General features: G+C 40.3%; 1 protein-coding gene across 4 annotated transcripts in view; it reads left to right on the top strand.

Moving 5' to 3' along the window:
- The window catches only part of FRY (FRY microtubule binding protein), a 486,067-nt gene that overhangs the window by 210,872 nt on the left and 259,172 nt on the right, over positions 1-16,023 (top strand). For 3 of the 4 annotated variants that reach the window (XM_053563481.1, XM_053563483.1, XM_053563485.1), the window contains exon 1: positions 3,948-4,360. The exons of the other annotated variant lie outside the window; for it this stretch is intronic. In XM_053563481.1, coding sequence (XP_053419456.1) covers positions 4,291-4,360 — 70 coding nt within the window. In that variant the 5' untranslated portion in view covers positions 3,948-4,290. Of the gene's footprint in view, positions 1-3,947; positions 4,361-16,023 lie in introns of those variants that run through there. 4 annotated transcript variants of the gene reach the window in all.

Below are 16,023 nucleotides of genomic sequence, written 5' to 3' on the forward strand. Positions count from 1 at the left end.
GAAGGATAAATTATGTATGAATTAAAACTCAAACTGATGGCATTTCTGTTGCATGTTTTTCCCCCACAGGCAGCCGATAACGCTAGGCAGGCGTGATAGCCTGTTCACCCATATATTCACTCAACAGACAGATGTTTATTGCATGAGGACTTACTCTGTGCTAGGAGCTGTGGTGGATACCAAACTAAGACACAGCTCTTATGAAAGGAGAAATAGAACAGATGGTTATCATTGGAATCAAGGTGGGGGTGGGAAGGTTAATTCCCATCTACCCACCATCTATCACCCTTCTCCTACTCGGCCACACAGCAAGCAGGGACACAGGGACATAGGTAACCAGTGGCTCACCCTTTTCTTGAAACATTCAGATCTCTTGATTCCCACTGACCACTCAGGGCTACCACCAGCCTGTATAGTATCTTGATCACAAAATAGGCACCGCTTTGTCTGGAGTGAAGATGGAAATCTATTCTGAGCTCCACTAGCTCCCTGTTGTAAAGAGGTGATGCAGGCCCACAGCAGGCTGGACACAAACCAGACTGTTACCACCCCTTCCCATCCTCACTTACCTCACCTCCACTCTAGGTCAGGCAGCCCTGTAGAGACCACAGCCTGTGCAGCCCGTACAATGAATCAAATTCATATGAAAAATAATGGCATTTTCCTCTAGATTACTTTGGGTTGTGGCTTCAGTCCATAGGGAACGATTCCTCACCTGGGCTGAAGTCAGGCGATGAGTAGGCTGGGAGAGTGGGGACCTGCAGCTCCTCTGTTGGTGGTAAGGAGGGTCTTCACATCTCTTTCTGAACTTTCCCTAAAGAAGTTGGTAACCTTGCTTGTGATTTAAAAAGATACAAAGTTATGATAAATGACACAAGTTAAAAAATTTAGTAGGTCTAAATGTTATGAGCTATATGACTTGGACCTTATTTTGTGTCTCTTTAAGCCTTAATTTGTAAAACGGGCCTAGTAATAGTACTTATTTCACAGGTATGATGTGAAGATTAACTCTGATAAAAGTATGTACTTTAATATGATATTAACATTCAGCAAATGTCAGTGTCATTAATTGTCACCACTTTCTCAGGCTACTTTGTGTCTTTTTCCCCACTCTTTGCTGTCACTTCCTGAGGGCTTCTTCCACTTTTCCTGTATTGCTGTTACCTTTCATTCAGCGCCCAACATCTACGCCTAATTCCTTGCTGGACGATTCATTGTATGTTCCCCTACGATTTTTAAGGAAGGAGCCTTCGTTTTTAAAGGTATGAAAGATGAGATAGCTTTAGGTCATCTTAAATGACATCTGAGGTCACATAGCAAACTAGAGACAGATTCAGATTTTACTGTTGTGTTTTAAAGCACCTCTGTCCAGGTGCCTGTTATTTTCTTTTCTTTTTTTTTGAGAGAGAGAGAGAAAGGAGACAAAAGGATAAATGTTTTATCCTTGCTTGCAGCAGGTGTCATATTTGATTTGCAGCCTTTCCACAAAACAAAAGCCCTTTTCTATTCTTTTATAATATATGCTCTCTTTAAAGGTACTCAAATGAGAAAAAAAAAAAAGCATACACTGGCCAAGATGTCAGTTCTGACAGACAGAAACTGGGCCTTTAGTTCTTAATTCACTCTTCACAGGGAAAACTAGATGCCACTGAAACATTCTTTTCTAAATAGCATTTACATTTTTATGAATGTAATATTTGAAATATCCATGAGTGGCATTCTCAGCAAGTTACCATATTTATACCAACATAGAAGACTTTGAAAAGCCAGTTAAGTTCTCCCCTTTTTGTGTGTGTGTGGTTTTTGGCCGGGGCTGGGTTTGAACCCGCCACCTCCGCCATATGGGGCTGGTGCTTTACTCCTTTGAGCCACAGGTGCTGCCCTAAATGTCTGAGTGATAACACAGAATATTATGTTTGCTCATTGCAGTTGGTTTTAAATGTCTCCAACTGGCTACCCCTGAACAGTTACCATTGTTGTTCAAAAGTAATACACCTTCTAAACCACATAAATAGTACAAAAATCTATTTAACTTTTCCAAAAAAAGTTCTATCCTGGTGTCATTAAGGCTTCCTAATAATAAAAAATCGATTTAGCTAAAATGTAATCAAGTGTTAACTATGTGCACTGTGCTGAGGGCTTTTCATATCTAATGTCATTTACTCTTTTCAGCAACTACAGGAAATGGGTACAACTATTATCCCACTTTGCAGATTAGGAAACTCAAGCTTAGTGAGATTTATAGTTTGCTGCAGGTCTCAAAGTTAGTAAGGGCTGGTGCCACTTGGACTCCTGCCTTGAGAGCCTGTTTCATCAATTCCAAGGCACTGAGTGGCCTCCCTGATTATTCATCACCCTGTAAGGCTGGAGAGGCACCAGATCAAATGGTCATGAGTATTAACTTTGTATTCACAGCTCGGTACCTATAGCTCAGCAGCTAGGGTGCCAGCTACATATCCCAGGGCTGGCCCAGTGCCTGCCAAACAACAATGACAACAACAACAACAACAACAAATTAGCTGGGTATAGTGGAGGGCACCTGTAGTCCCAGCTACTTGGGAGGCTGAGGCAAGAGAATTGCTGAAGCCCAAGAGTTTGAGGTTGCTGTGAGCTGTGACGCCACAGCACTCTACCAAGGGTGACAAAGTGAGACTCTGCCTCAAAAAATAAATAAATAAAATAAATTTGTATTCAGAGGTAACAATTGTTCTGAGGTAAAATCTTTGGGTCCTATTTTTACCTAGAATCCATACATTCAAAATACAAGTGATAAAAGGAAATTAGCTCATCAACTCTTAATATGTGTGTAAATTAAAAGGAAATCCGTATTTTGATGAGATATTTCATCAGAATAAAGTGCTGTGAGTGGAGTTAGGAATCTGAGTACTTGAAGGCTTGCCTTTTGGGTAAGTATAAAGAGTTTGAAAAGGTCATTATATTGACAAAGTATCTTAGGGCATTTCAGAACATAGCTCTAAAAGTTCTATTCAGTGTTGAAATTGTAAAATTCTTTGTCTTAAAAATAAAAGTATGTCCGTACTCTTTCCCTTCCATTTTTCAAGTGAACTGTTAATTTCGGAAGTCCTATTTGTGTGTTGATTTGGGGTGTATGTTACGTAATTATTAACATGGTTTATTAATTCTTTTAGAAAACATTAATCATAAATGTACTGGAGAGGGGGAAGGATCCCATGCTTTATGAGATAGTTGGCCAAATCCCACCTGCTCAAACAGTCCCCCAATGATACCCTGAAACAAAGCTAACAAATCAGGACACCTGATATCAAGAATTCACGAAGTAAAACCATTGTACAGCAAGGAATCTAATGCTTTTGCTTCTTATCCTTTAAATACCAATAAAATAAGCTTTATTGGGTCGGGTAATTCTTAGAAATGAGAGGTTCGAGAAACAGAGCCACCGTGGAGTCTGACATTCCAAAAGCAAGCAGACGAAGCGGTTTGCACAGCCCCTTTGGGTGCAGCACACGTTCGGGCACAGGTGCCCCTAAAAAAAGACCGCATTTCTGGTAGGTGGAAGCACAACCATTCCTGTGAAAGGAAGTTTGGGGGTGGGGGAAGGCAGGTAAACATCTTGTAATCGAGCTTCCCGACTGCGACCAGGCTGACAAACGTCGCTGCCACCAGACGCAGGGGCGCAAAGGCTCTGCTCACCGCAGCGCGCTGCAGTCGTGTGTGTTTCGGGGACAGACACAAGGGGAAGTCGCAGCCAGAGCGCACCCAAGCTGCTCCCTGGAAGCCTCGCTGCAGAGAAAGGATCCGCAGACGCTGGGAGATCCCTGCCCCAGCCCGGGCGGAGGCTCCGGTTGAGACGGTGGGCAGGGGCTGGGGCGGCGCTCCGGGCTCCGGGCTCCGGGCTCCGGGCCCCGCGCTCGGCCCGCGGCCGCCTGCACCGTGCGGGAGGCCGGCCGCGAGAAAGCCGATCGCAGCCCAGGTGGGCACTCTCGGGACCGTACCTGGACGGCCTTGCTGGTTATGGCAGCCCAGAAATGAAAGCAGCGGCGGCCGCCGCCTGGGAGGGCTGCAGCGAGAGCAGCGCCCAGCAAATAAGAAGCGAGTCCTGGACCCGGAGGAGGAGCGGCCGAGCATCTCTCTCCCGCTGCTCCGTGTCCTTTAGATGAGGACTCGCTGCCCGCGCCGAGGTGGACCTGCAGAGCCGGCCTCTCCGCCGCTGACCCTCCCTAGCATCGCCGGCCTGTGACAGGCGCGTCTCCGCCCGGTACCTGCTCCCCGGCGGCTCCGGCCCTGGGAGCCCCTTTGTATGCCGCAGACATGGCCAGCCAGCAGGATTCAGGCTTCTTTGAAATCAGTATCAAATATTTACTGAAATCCTGGAGTAATAGTGAGTAATGGAAAATAACCTTTTTGTTTGTTTGTTTGCTGGATGTTGCGTAAGGTTTGAGAAATAAAATCTCAACTGGACACATATGTTTGTGAGCTGAGGAAGTTTTTTTTTTTTTTTGCTTCCATCTGCTGTGAAAAATCAAAATGTCAGAGACTTAACTAGCTTTCCTTAAGTGCAGAGGCTGCAGTGAAATTACAGTAGATTTTGTTTGATTAAATTTTCAAGTGAGATGGCCCTTCAGACTGGTGGAGCGAGGAATCGGAAACTCCTGGCAGCATTTTCTGCCTCGATGTTTATTTGATTTATTCAGGCTTTATCTAAATATTTTGTGAAGTGTGATTTAATCAAAGGGGCGTGGCCGGGTTTCAGTGTACTTTGGAATTGTTTTATTAGGGTATTGTCTGCATTAAGAAAAGTACTTAATAGTCCAAAACCTAGGACTCATCCTTTTTTGTATACAGAGGCATCTGCAGATGTATTTATCTCTTCTTTGACCATGTAGACAATGTTCTGAATGGTATTTAATATTTGAATTTTTCTAAATCCTGATGTTCGTTATAATTCAAATAACATGCTTTTTTTTTTGAAACATAGACAAGTGAGCTTTTGGCCTTACTCATTGATTAGAATATCAGAATATGATGGCTTCTGAAATTCTATTTCTGACCTACATAAAGATTTTAACCATATGCTATCTCAAAAAGACAACCTTTAGGCCACTGTAGATCTGAAACCAAATTAAAATGAGGCCTTCAGGTGATGTCACGGTTTATGTTTTGATCTATGCCTTATTTTCTGAACAGTTTAAACACAGTCCTCTGCATTTCACTGACAGCCTTTGGACTTGCTTTGGATAAAAGACTGACAGGTATTACGTTGGTTCTTAATTGTTTTAAAACAATTTTCCAAGAAAATTTGATAATTGTATTATATGCATACTAATTAACCTACCTATACTCAAAGCTGGTGGTTAATTATCTCCTACACAAACAACCTGTGACAAGATTGCTTTTAGGTAAACAAAGCCTGGGCAGGAAAACCTGTGCTCTCACTGCTTTGAGAGAAGTACCAAAGTACCTTCAGCCTTAAGGTATTCAGGGATATGCATCTCTAAATGTTATCTTTAGAAACCATTTTTTCCTGGTCATTTTGCACCACTGTGTACTCTATGGGGCTTGTCTGAAGCTGTTTTCTTTCTACAAGTGGGAAGCCATTTGGGAGTGATCCTGATGTCCAAACAGCATTCCTTTATTTGTTATGGCCATAAATCATTTAACTTGGATTCATTATTTGTTTAATATGCTACACTCAGGGATGAATGTTCCTTTGTCTGTCTACTCTTTGATTAATGAAAAGAATTTGATGTGCAGCGTTCTTTATAGTGCGGTTTTCCAATAACAAAAATAAAAAACTCACTTGTGACTTTGTCATAAGTATGTGGTTTTTAATCATCACTCAATCATTCCAAAGCCAGACTATTTTCTTCCATCAATTTTTGTCATTGCCTCACTAGTTGGAAAATTGTGTTGTGACAATACTGAGGCCAATCGGATTTCTTTTAAAAATCTCCCTTGTCTATTTTCAAGTATCCTTCCAAAGCTCCTGTCCCATCTCCCCACATATGTACATCAAGAAATACTTGAAAATGTTCATTTCGACTTTGCGAGTATCTATGATGCAATGTTTAATTTTTCTAATTCATTCATCAAATATTTACTGAACATCTACTATGTGCCAGGCTAAGGGGTGTAAGAGGTGACTGAGACACAGGCACTGCTCTGTATATTAATTTCTTTATTCATTCATTTAAAGTTAGTGGTTTGCCAGTGTTCCTTTGGAGGTCAGAATGTTTTCAGTCCTTTCTTGAAAGAGGAAGAGGAAATGTACTTTATGTTTATCTTCTTTAAGCTTGTTACAACACTAACCTGCTTAAAGCCTAGCATAGCTCTCATTGCTAAGTTTCACATATTTTCAGTAGCAAAGAGAGAAAGGAATCTGTCTGTAGAAGACAAAGTAGAAAACAGAAGCCCTAGGGCTCAGCCCATTCAGAGTAACCTTGGCTGGGAGGATGCACCAGGGGCAGGCAGCTAATTGTGCCCTTGCACGCGCATGCCTAGTGTCACAGGTTTGAGAGGTGAGGGTGCCCGCCCACATACCTGAATGGAGAATCAGCCTCCTAATTATATGGTAGTGCTTATTTACAGAAGTGCAACAATTAAAAAGCAATAAAACAAACTATAACTACAGCTGACTGCTTCACAGGCGTTTGTGAGAGGAAAGATGATTCCTGTAAAGCATTTCCAGGTTAAGGTTTCCAGTATCTATTTTTAAGTATGGCACATTGTGGGGAAAATGTAATTTTATATGTATTTGGTCTCCTCCAAAGAATTAACAAGCCAATTAAATAAATCAGTCACTACCTGGTGAGATACGTTGGCTTTTGTTCAGTGTTCTTTTTGTCTCTTCTGGCACGTCTACTCCATCCGGCTGCCCTTTCATTTGAATGGAGCTAGGAATTAAAAAGGCCTTGATGTCTGGAAATAAAATGTCCTGTGTAGACCTCATTGCAGAAGGTTTCGTGTCCCCTTGGATACCTGTCCTGTCGTTCTTCACCACTCTTCCCCAGGCTTCCCCTGGCTGTGCAGTGAGGCTGGCAGCCATGGTCCCATGGTGTTCATGGCCATGGCCACGGCCATCACATGGCCTTCTCCATTTAATCTGAGCTGCTCCCCGGCTCCCTCTTGCCTCTCAGTGTTCAGACCTTCGCTCAGAATCTTCTTTGAGCTCCTGGTCCATCTTCATGTTGTTTTTTCTGTCCAACCATGCTTAAACACATCTCTCTGTGTTTAGCTAACTTGCTCCCAAGCCCATGCCTGTATATATGGCAGCCTTCTAATCTGGCTGCCCTCACATAGAATTCACAGTTGCAGTGCCAGACAGCTTTGATTCAGATCTCTAGCCTGTGCTCTTGCATGTCCTTGGGCAATTAACTGACTACTCTGTCTCAGTTTCCTCATCTGTTAAATGGGGGCAGATGTAATGGGTACCTCATAGGAGAAAATGATGTATTAATATGTAAAGTACTTAATATCTACCAGACTGTAAATGTTCAATAAATGACAAAATTATATTAGTGTATTCTAATGCTCCCCTCCCTTCCAAACCCACTTAAAATCAGACTTACGCTACTTCTCTAAGCTTTGGGATTCTTTCTCAGGGGATTATTCTATGAGCAGGTTATGCTTGCTACATCTGTACAGGAGGAACCACATGAATAGAAGTCAAAATTAGTTGCTTAATTTGAGCCATTCTGTTTCCAGATTTACTTTTTAACTCCACCCTCTTTTATTTATTTAAATTTTTTGCAGTTTTTTTGGCCAGGGCTGGGTTTGAACCCACCACCTCCAGCTTATGGGGCTGGCATCCTACTCCTTTGAGCCACAGGCGCCACCCACCACCCTCTTTTTTACCCCAGCTAGTATAAGAAATATTCCTACCTTCCCTAAGTGCATACCTTTTAGCAGCAGGGAGTGGGGCTGGAAATTTTCTCAACAATAGAAAGTCACCTTTCCCTATTTGGTTGGCTACAGAGAAAGTTTAGAGTGGATAGTTCTAAGCTATTTCCTGGGAAAGAAGGGCTTGCTTTGTATTACTATGTAACACTGGGTGTGTGTCCCTACACCAGTCTCAAAGCTCTAACGGGCTTCCTTGTATTTCTGTTCACACCAAGATGTACAGTGAACCTGGGGCCCAGTAAATGAAGGTACATTCCAAATCCATTCAATTCTTCCCTCTCTCCAGGGCAGTGCATCCTTCCTATAACATTTGGCAAATCTTGCTATGCCATTGAGGGAAACTTTGTGAATGCCTATGAACTCTTTCAGGTACTTAGAATTCCATTAACAGATGAACTGCTCTGGGGAACTGAACAATCTCTTTGTAGTAGGAAGGGTTAATGTGTAGTGTAAAATGTCTTAATGTTGCTCTAAACAACCTGCATTAATTGGCAGAAACAGAGCCAGCATTTTTCAAGTATGTTGTATGAATTAAGTTGTGGTGATATGGACAGTATATGTTCAACACTGAAATGCTGGTTAGTATGGGGTTGGCGCTGGCGCCAAAGAGAATCCTGTACATGTGAGGATGGAAAGCACCTGCTATTCCCTGCAGAACAATATCGATGACTATTTATGTTGTAGGTGCATCTCAAGGAGCCTCTGAGAAAGTTTTAAGGAAAATTAAAACACTAATGTTAGTTTTAACTTCTTTGTAAAGTCAGTTTAAAGAAGTGGAAAACTAAGAAGGTTAACTGAATTGCCTAAGTCCAGCAGAGAGGTAGAGTTCAAGGGCAATCATACTTAACTGCTGTTCTAGGCACTGTACCCAGCACTGTTCTAGGCACTCAGTGGGAGAGTTATTCCACTGTCTGTAGCTCATTAGATGTGTTGGATGGTACATGCCCCTCTCTAAGGCCACAGAGTCACTTCCGATTAAGTAGTTTACAACTGTAAGGACAAAACCCCCCAGATCAACATCCATGCTCTTCTAAATAGAAAAGGTCTGCCCCTGGGTTTATGATTACACATCAGAGGTTTTTGTTTTTTTCATATAAATGCATGAACAGTTCTTGAATAATTAAATGACTGTCACTCTGTATCAAATATTATGCATAGTGATTTATATATAGGCCAACCACAAAATTATCCAAATTGGGACACTTTGAGAGTGAAAGTTAATAATTATTCTGGGACACTGGGTGTTAACTAGGACTACTTTCCCAAGCAAAGAGGACCCTGTGACCACTCTGTTTATTATTTTTACATTTTCTAATAATCCTGTGAGTTTATGTATTATCCATATTTTACAGATGAGAAAAAAAAAGAGAATTGAGAAAGTGATTTGTTCAAAGCCAAGATGATAGTTGGTACCCCGAATCCAACTGATAATTGCATTGTTTTTTTAATCCCCCAAAGGACCGAAAGATCAAGAGCACTGTTGGGAACTTAGTTCTTTATAGGTACTTTCAATTTTTGTTGGCTAATGTCTCTGCCAGTTCTTAGCCTCCCCCCACCCTCCCTCCCTTTGGATTACGTTCTCTCTCTTTCTCTCTCTCTCTAAAACCAGTGCTAGAAAGCACCATCCCCTTAGCATACGCCTATTTGAAAGACCTAAGTACCTTAATAATAAATACGTTTGCATAGGCATTTTTGTGCTTTGTGATCATTTGATTACACACCCTCACAAAATAGGATTATAGTAAACAGGTACATTTCTTCTGTTAGGAGCGTTGTATGTCGATTTTTCCCTTAATTTTAAAAGTATATAAAAATACATAATTTAAATGGCTCCTGTAAGTAAAGAAAGATATACATGTGATCATTGCCTCTTCTAGAATGGTAGCTTGCTTGCCTTGCTGAGATTTCCCTGATGTGTTGTTCTCCTCTTTAGAAAATAGGAGCAAACTCCCAATTATCTTCAGCGGTGAGACCAGGGAAAGTATTTCCAGGAATAATGGAACCCTGTCTATAATTCAGGTGTCTCATTTTACCTGATGGCTGCGGCCTGCTCTGCCATAAAAGCATCGACAGGACGGGTAGCACAAAAATGACTGAATTTCAACTTCTTGGCCTTCTTTTCATGCTGTTCGATGAAGGCACTGGTAACAACTGAAATAGAAAGAAGGAGCGATGACCTGAATAATTTTATAATCTGGGAACAGCTCAGGATATTAGAAAATGTTGCCAATATTTAGATGTTTCAACTGATATAACATGCAAATATTCTCTTTATTTAAAAGACATCTGTGCCAAAACATTTTAATATCCATGACTCGTTAGTTTTGGGTACAGTTGAAGGAACTGAATAGGTTACCTGTGTCTTGATTATATGAGTAAGTTCTGTGTTTTTGAGCTTATGTAATATTCAGAATGAGATGGCCTCAGGTATGAGTTTGGGCTAATGATAAATGATATTTTACTGTGTTGGAGGCTATTCCATGCAGGGGTCCTCAAACTGCTGCCCGCAGGCCAGATGAGGGGGTGTGATTGTATTTGTTCCCGTTTTGTTTTTTTTTTACTTCAAAATAAGATATGTGCAGTGTGCTTAGGAATTTGTTCATAGTTTTTTTGTTTTTTTAAACTATAGTCCAGCCCTCCTGCTATAGTCCCTCCACGGTCTGAGGGACAGTGAATTGGCCCCCTGTTTAAAAAGTTTGAGGACGCCTGCATAGATGGACAGGGCAATATATAAGCTTTTTGTCACTTATTGTTGCTGGTACTAAATCTTCAATTTTATTTAGTAACTTATAGTTTGCTCAGCAGATGGCTTCATTTGATGAGTGAGATGGATTGATTGTGAATAAACTAACTTAAATGCTCTTAGTATAGGGTGATAAGGCTTAATTCTTCCAAAGTTCAGTTTGTTTGCTAAGAGACACCCATATGGCATCATGTAGGTATATTTTGTGAGATTTCAGATTAGACTTAAATGAACAAATGATGATCTTAGTCCATGGTCTTTACCTTTAAATAGGACTTTTAAAAATACAATATATATAGTGTGGTATTTATCACCAAAAGTTTTCCCCAAAAAAAACTATGTATTAAGATTTTCTGTATTTATTTGTACCTTAGCATTTCTCTTTGTCACCTTTAAAAAAATTTTTAACATTTAAAAATTTATGATTTTCCACCATGTAAGGGTTTTCCACCATGTAGATGCCTTCTGGGAACCACCTATTATTTGCACTCTGCCTCAATGCAAAAGGTTTAGCAAGCAACCACTTCCTGGAAACATGAATGGTATTTGTGGAACAAGATAGTACCCAGCTTAACCTCATTTTTTTCTTACTAATCTCTTTCATTTGATAGATCCCATTCATCACATTCATTTAAATATTGCTCCATCATAGAAGTGTTGGTTACATGAACAAGAGAACGCTGTCTCTGTCTTTGAGCTGAAAGATTTTATCTCTCAGGGTTGGAGGAGCAGTGGGAGTACGCTCGTCCCTAAGAACATCGACCTTCAATGCTGGATTACACTAAAAATCTTATTACCTGAGCATTAATTTCTGTTTGTTATTGCTCCAACATGCCTTGCTACCCAACAGTGTCAGAGAAGCAAGGCGAATGCTATTTGATACCTACTGATTGAACATCAACTTTGCATAAGATTGTGGCAGCTTTGTAAATGGGTCACACCTGGTTTCTCCATTGAGGCTCTCAAGAGCTTCCTTTCCTTCCTAGTTGGATTCAGAATTCAGGTATATTTATGCAGAAGCTTCCAGAGAGGAGAGGTATTCAGGGAAACCAGGAGAGGTGTATTCAGTGACGTCTCAGAGACAGTGTAGGACTTGGAGAATTTTATCTGGAAGGATGTCTCGGATAGATTGTGTTGACTTTAAATTTATGGATTTATACTTTCATGACATCAGAGAACAGTTGGATACCTGGTGTTTGTAGGAGATTGTCTGTAAGAACACCTTCTAATATTCCTTCCAGCAGATGGCTAAAGGAGAAGAGGAAATGTAAGCTATTTATCCTGGAACACTTGATCAGATATCAGTATATGGAGCAGCAAGCGTTTTAGGCAGGAATTCTTTAAGTTAGAAAAATGTGAAAAGGATTTCCAGGTTTAAATCAGAATTTGCACATTGCAAACATTTAAAGGCAATGATCCTTCATTTTGAGTGGTTCTTTCACTCGTTAGACTATTTGGGGGATTAAAGAGAAATGGGGTGTGTGTGTGTCAGAGAGAGAGAGATCAACAGAGAGAAAGGGAGGGAGAGAGAGAAGATGAATTATAAATGTTTGTAGGTTATACTTAATGATCAGATAGCTCACCTATATTCTTACACTTTCCTCTTTTTCACAGAACATACAAGCACCAGCATTTAAATGTTAGTCACCCACAACTCCAGATGCTAAGCAGTGAAAGTTTATATTCTGCCAGCATATCAGACTCTGTAATGAGTCTGATTTGGTTTAATTCCTTTCTACTGTTTAGTCATTTGATGAGCTGCAGATGGAAATTTAAGCCAAAGCCATAACATTTCAGCTAATACTTTTTATGCTGCTGTAAGAATTTGTTGTCATGTCAATTTAAGGGAGCTGAAATCTTTTTCAAGGATGCATTCATATCTACATTAAGTGCTTTTATCAACTCTAATTTGATATACAACTCTGACTGCTTCTGCTGTTCTTAATCAATTGCCAAGTGCAAAGTAGTTTACCAGTGGAAGACAGTTTTGAAATTTCACAGTTTCTCAGCTAATGGACAACAATTATGGAAATATACAATTAAATTTACATTAAAATTTTTTTTCCTACGCTTTGGAAACACTAGCCTGACTTTTTAAAATCTAGCCTTAAACAGGTGGATATGTTTTGGCAGCCATAAAAAGGATAGGGTATTAGATTAACTAAGGCGATGCTTTAGTAAAATTCCATTGGAATGTTACATTTATGCAGGAGGAATTCAGCCAATCAATAAAGTGGTTTATTAAGTAAGAATCAAATCAATAAAATGCTTCAACTGTACACATACAAGATTGGGTTTTTCTTCCCTGGTTTTCTGTTATTTTTCTGTGTGTGACCTTGGTCATCTCCTCCTCTGACTTCCTTATATGAAGGGAACAAACTCGATGCTTTGTTTCTTATTGATTAATGTGAAAGGGTTAGAAACCTCCCGCCGAAATCTGAGGTTTATGTAAACATCAGAATATTTGTCGGTTATTTCTCCTACACAGCTAGGACCGAGGGAGGGAGAGTTGTACATTATTGAACTTGACTGGTACACAGAGACTGGATCTTAAGCCTGGCTTTCCAAGCTTGGTAAGCTTCTTGCACTGGCATGCTTTTCAGTACAGTGGAATAAAAGCCTATCAGGTTCTTTCTATTGTACTTTTTACAGTAAAGTGACTATATCTAACCCGGTGAGTTTGGACAGGCTGTCTCCAATCTGAAGTGCAAGTAGTATTGGTCTGAAGATGGGCATTTTTTTTTCTACAAAGTGAAATAATAGTGTTTATGGAATTTTCTGGCATTCTGCAGGTTTTGTAACACATGATCATACAGCTAAAAGATACTCTTTGGGGGGAGGATGAGACGGAGTTTCACTTAGAGTGCCCGGGGTCAGCCTAAGTCACAGCAACCTCAAACGCCTGGGCTTAAGGGACCTTAAACTCCTGTCTCAGCCTCTTGAATAGCTGGAGGGTACCCGCCATAACGCACAGCTATTTTCAGCTGATTTTTTTCTAATTTTATTAGAGACCGGGTCTCACTTTTCGCTTTTGCTCGGACTTGTCTTGAACTCCTGAGCTCAAGTGATCCTACCACCTCAGCCTCCCAGAGTGCTAGGGTTACAAGCTTGAGCCACCTCGCCCGCCTCACTCCCTTAAGGTTTTGATAGATAACACATTTTAATAAAACCAGGTTGAAATTCAAAAAAAAGGTCATAAGAATGCAAGAGGCTATTAAAAAAATCTGTCTGATACATTGTTTAGTTTGTTCCATCATTCACCTTAACATAGTGCCTACAGGTGGGCAGAAAGTTCTATGACAGTATTAAGGAATTTAAAAACTAAAAAAAAAAAAAAAAAGTTGCCGTAGGGGAATAGATCATTTATGGATTTAGCAGTTGTAAGCAGTTAGTTCAGTATTTGCAAGTCAGACCACAAATAAGACAAATTGCAAGTTTTTTTAAAGTCTGCTTTTCAATTTTTAGTTTCTGAAAATTACATTTTTAACAAATCTCCCCTAAAAATGAGGCCTTGCAATTGCATATAGTATCACTCGTAGTATACGTTAACACCCCTAAAATTAATCTTGTACTTTTCTAGTGCGCATTTCAGCTCTTCAGGGGGTTTTGAGGCCACACCACGTTGTATTTCACTGTGCTCATGCTTTGGTGGTGGCCGCAGCCCTGTTGTCAGTTTCTCTTGCAGGGGGAGGACTCAAGACAACCTGTCCCCTTTCTGTTGTATTTGACTGAACACAGCTGCAAGAAAATGGGAAAATCAGAGACATTGTAGCGTCTTGCCTGCTGATTTTGCATTCATTCACTAACAACTGCCCGGTGCTTATCATTATGGGAAACTGGATCCTAGTTCATGCCAATTGAGGTATCGATTTTGAAGGTGATTGAAAACCTGAACTACTTTGTTTTTAACTAAGAATTTAAAATGAGTGAACTTTAAGAAAGATCAAAATTATGAATGAGATTGAATATTTTATTATGTTTTTTTCCTGTTTAAAATTTTTTTAATTGATTCAGGGGGTGCAAGTTGAACTCCATTACGTGATACATTGTATAATGATGAAGCTGGAGTTTTACTGTATAGTGCATTGTGAATATCCCCAAATTCCTTTTCTCTCAACTTCTATTTCTTTTCTCCTGTTAACTGTTTTGTTAGCTATCAGTCCTTACTACCACTTTCTTTGAGAGGTAGAGAAGTTGAAATTCAAAAGATGTTTTGTACAATGTTAACTACTTTAAGGAAGGGCAGAGATAGAAAAAAGAAAAGAAAGAGATAAGAGAAAAAGAAACGTAGGGGGAAGGAGGGGAAACACCAATTGGAAAAGATTGAAGTAGGATTCTGAAGATGAGTGACTTTCATTTCTAAATCCCTCTGGTTTCACCATTCAGTAACAAGCTGTTCACAGTTAGTGTTAACACATAGAACACACTGTTGCCACTTAGTAATTTGAAATGTTCTGTCATTTTTAGGATGATTTTTCTATAAAGAATAACCTTATAAAGACTGAGAGAATAAAGACTTTTATTAGTTTGGCCAACCCGCAGCCTAGATGTGGGAGATTCCAGGTGGGTTTAGAAGCTCAAGGACCCAGGCCGTCCAGTCTTTAACTAGGGTTGTATGTTCACGGATGACCACCTCTTTGCTTCATTTATGCGTCAAAAAGGAAGGAGGTGCAGGTCAAGGCTTTCTTCTAACAAGAAGCTTTTGATGAATCCCCCAGGAAACTTCCTCTTGCATCCCTCTGATGGGAATGGTGTCACCTGTGTACCTTTAGACGAGTCACTGGCCAAGTTGAATGGAATTGCCAAGTTGGCTTAGACAAGTCATGATTTGTACCCTGGCGTGGGTCTAAGTGCACCTTCTGTGGACCTGAACAACACAGATTCTTTTACCAAGAAAGAAGTGTAGGCAACCGATAGTGACTCCATAAAATAAAAACTGTACCATAGTAGATGACTGTTTATAAGTGATCATCTATTATAACACTGCATGAAAGGTGGTACTAGTAGATGATAATTATAAGCTCTGACAAAGTGTCAAGAGCTATGTTAAATGCTTGGCGTGAGTCATTTCCTCTAATCTTGGCCATGATACTGTTTTATACATGGGGAAAGATGAAGGGACCACGTGTAAGTGATGACACTAGGATTAGAACCTGTTCTGTAGGATGAAGACTAAACTATGCTGCTTCTCATTGTTTGCAAGATAAAGATACTGGGTAACAGTAGGTGAAATTGATGAGCCTCAGATAAAGGCAGAATTATACTGACATTCACTCTCTAGTAAGTTACCACAGTGGTATTTGTCAAAAAGCAGTGGAAAAGCATTTTGAGAATACCTCAAATAAAAATTTTGTATCTCTTTGCCTCTAGTTTTAGAGAAAGGGACATTTCCTGATGTTCTG

Source organism: Nycticebus coucang, chromosome 15 (assembly GCF_027406575.1).
Source record: "Nycticebus coucang isolate mNycCou1 chromosome 15, mNycCou1.pri, whole genome shotgun sequence".
NCBI classification, from domain to species: domain Eukaryota; kingdom Metazoa; phylum Chordata; class Mammalia; order Primates; family Lorisidae; genus Nycticebus; species Nycticebus coucang.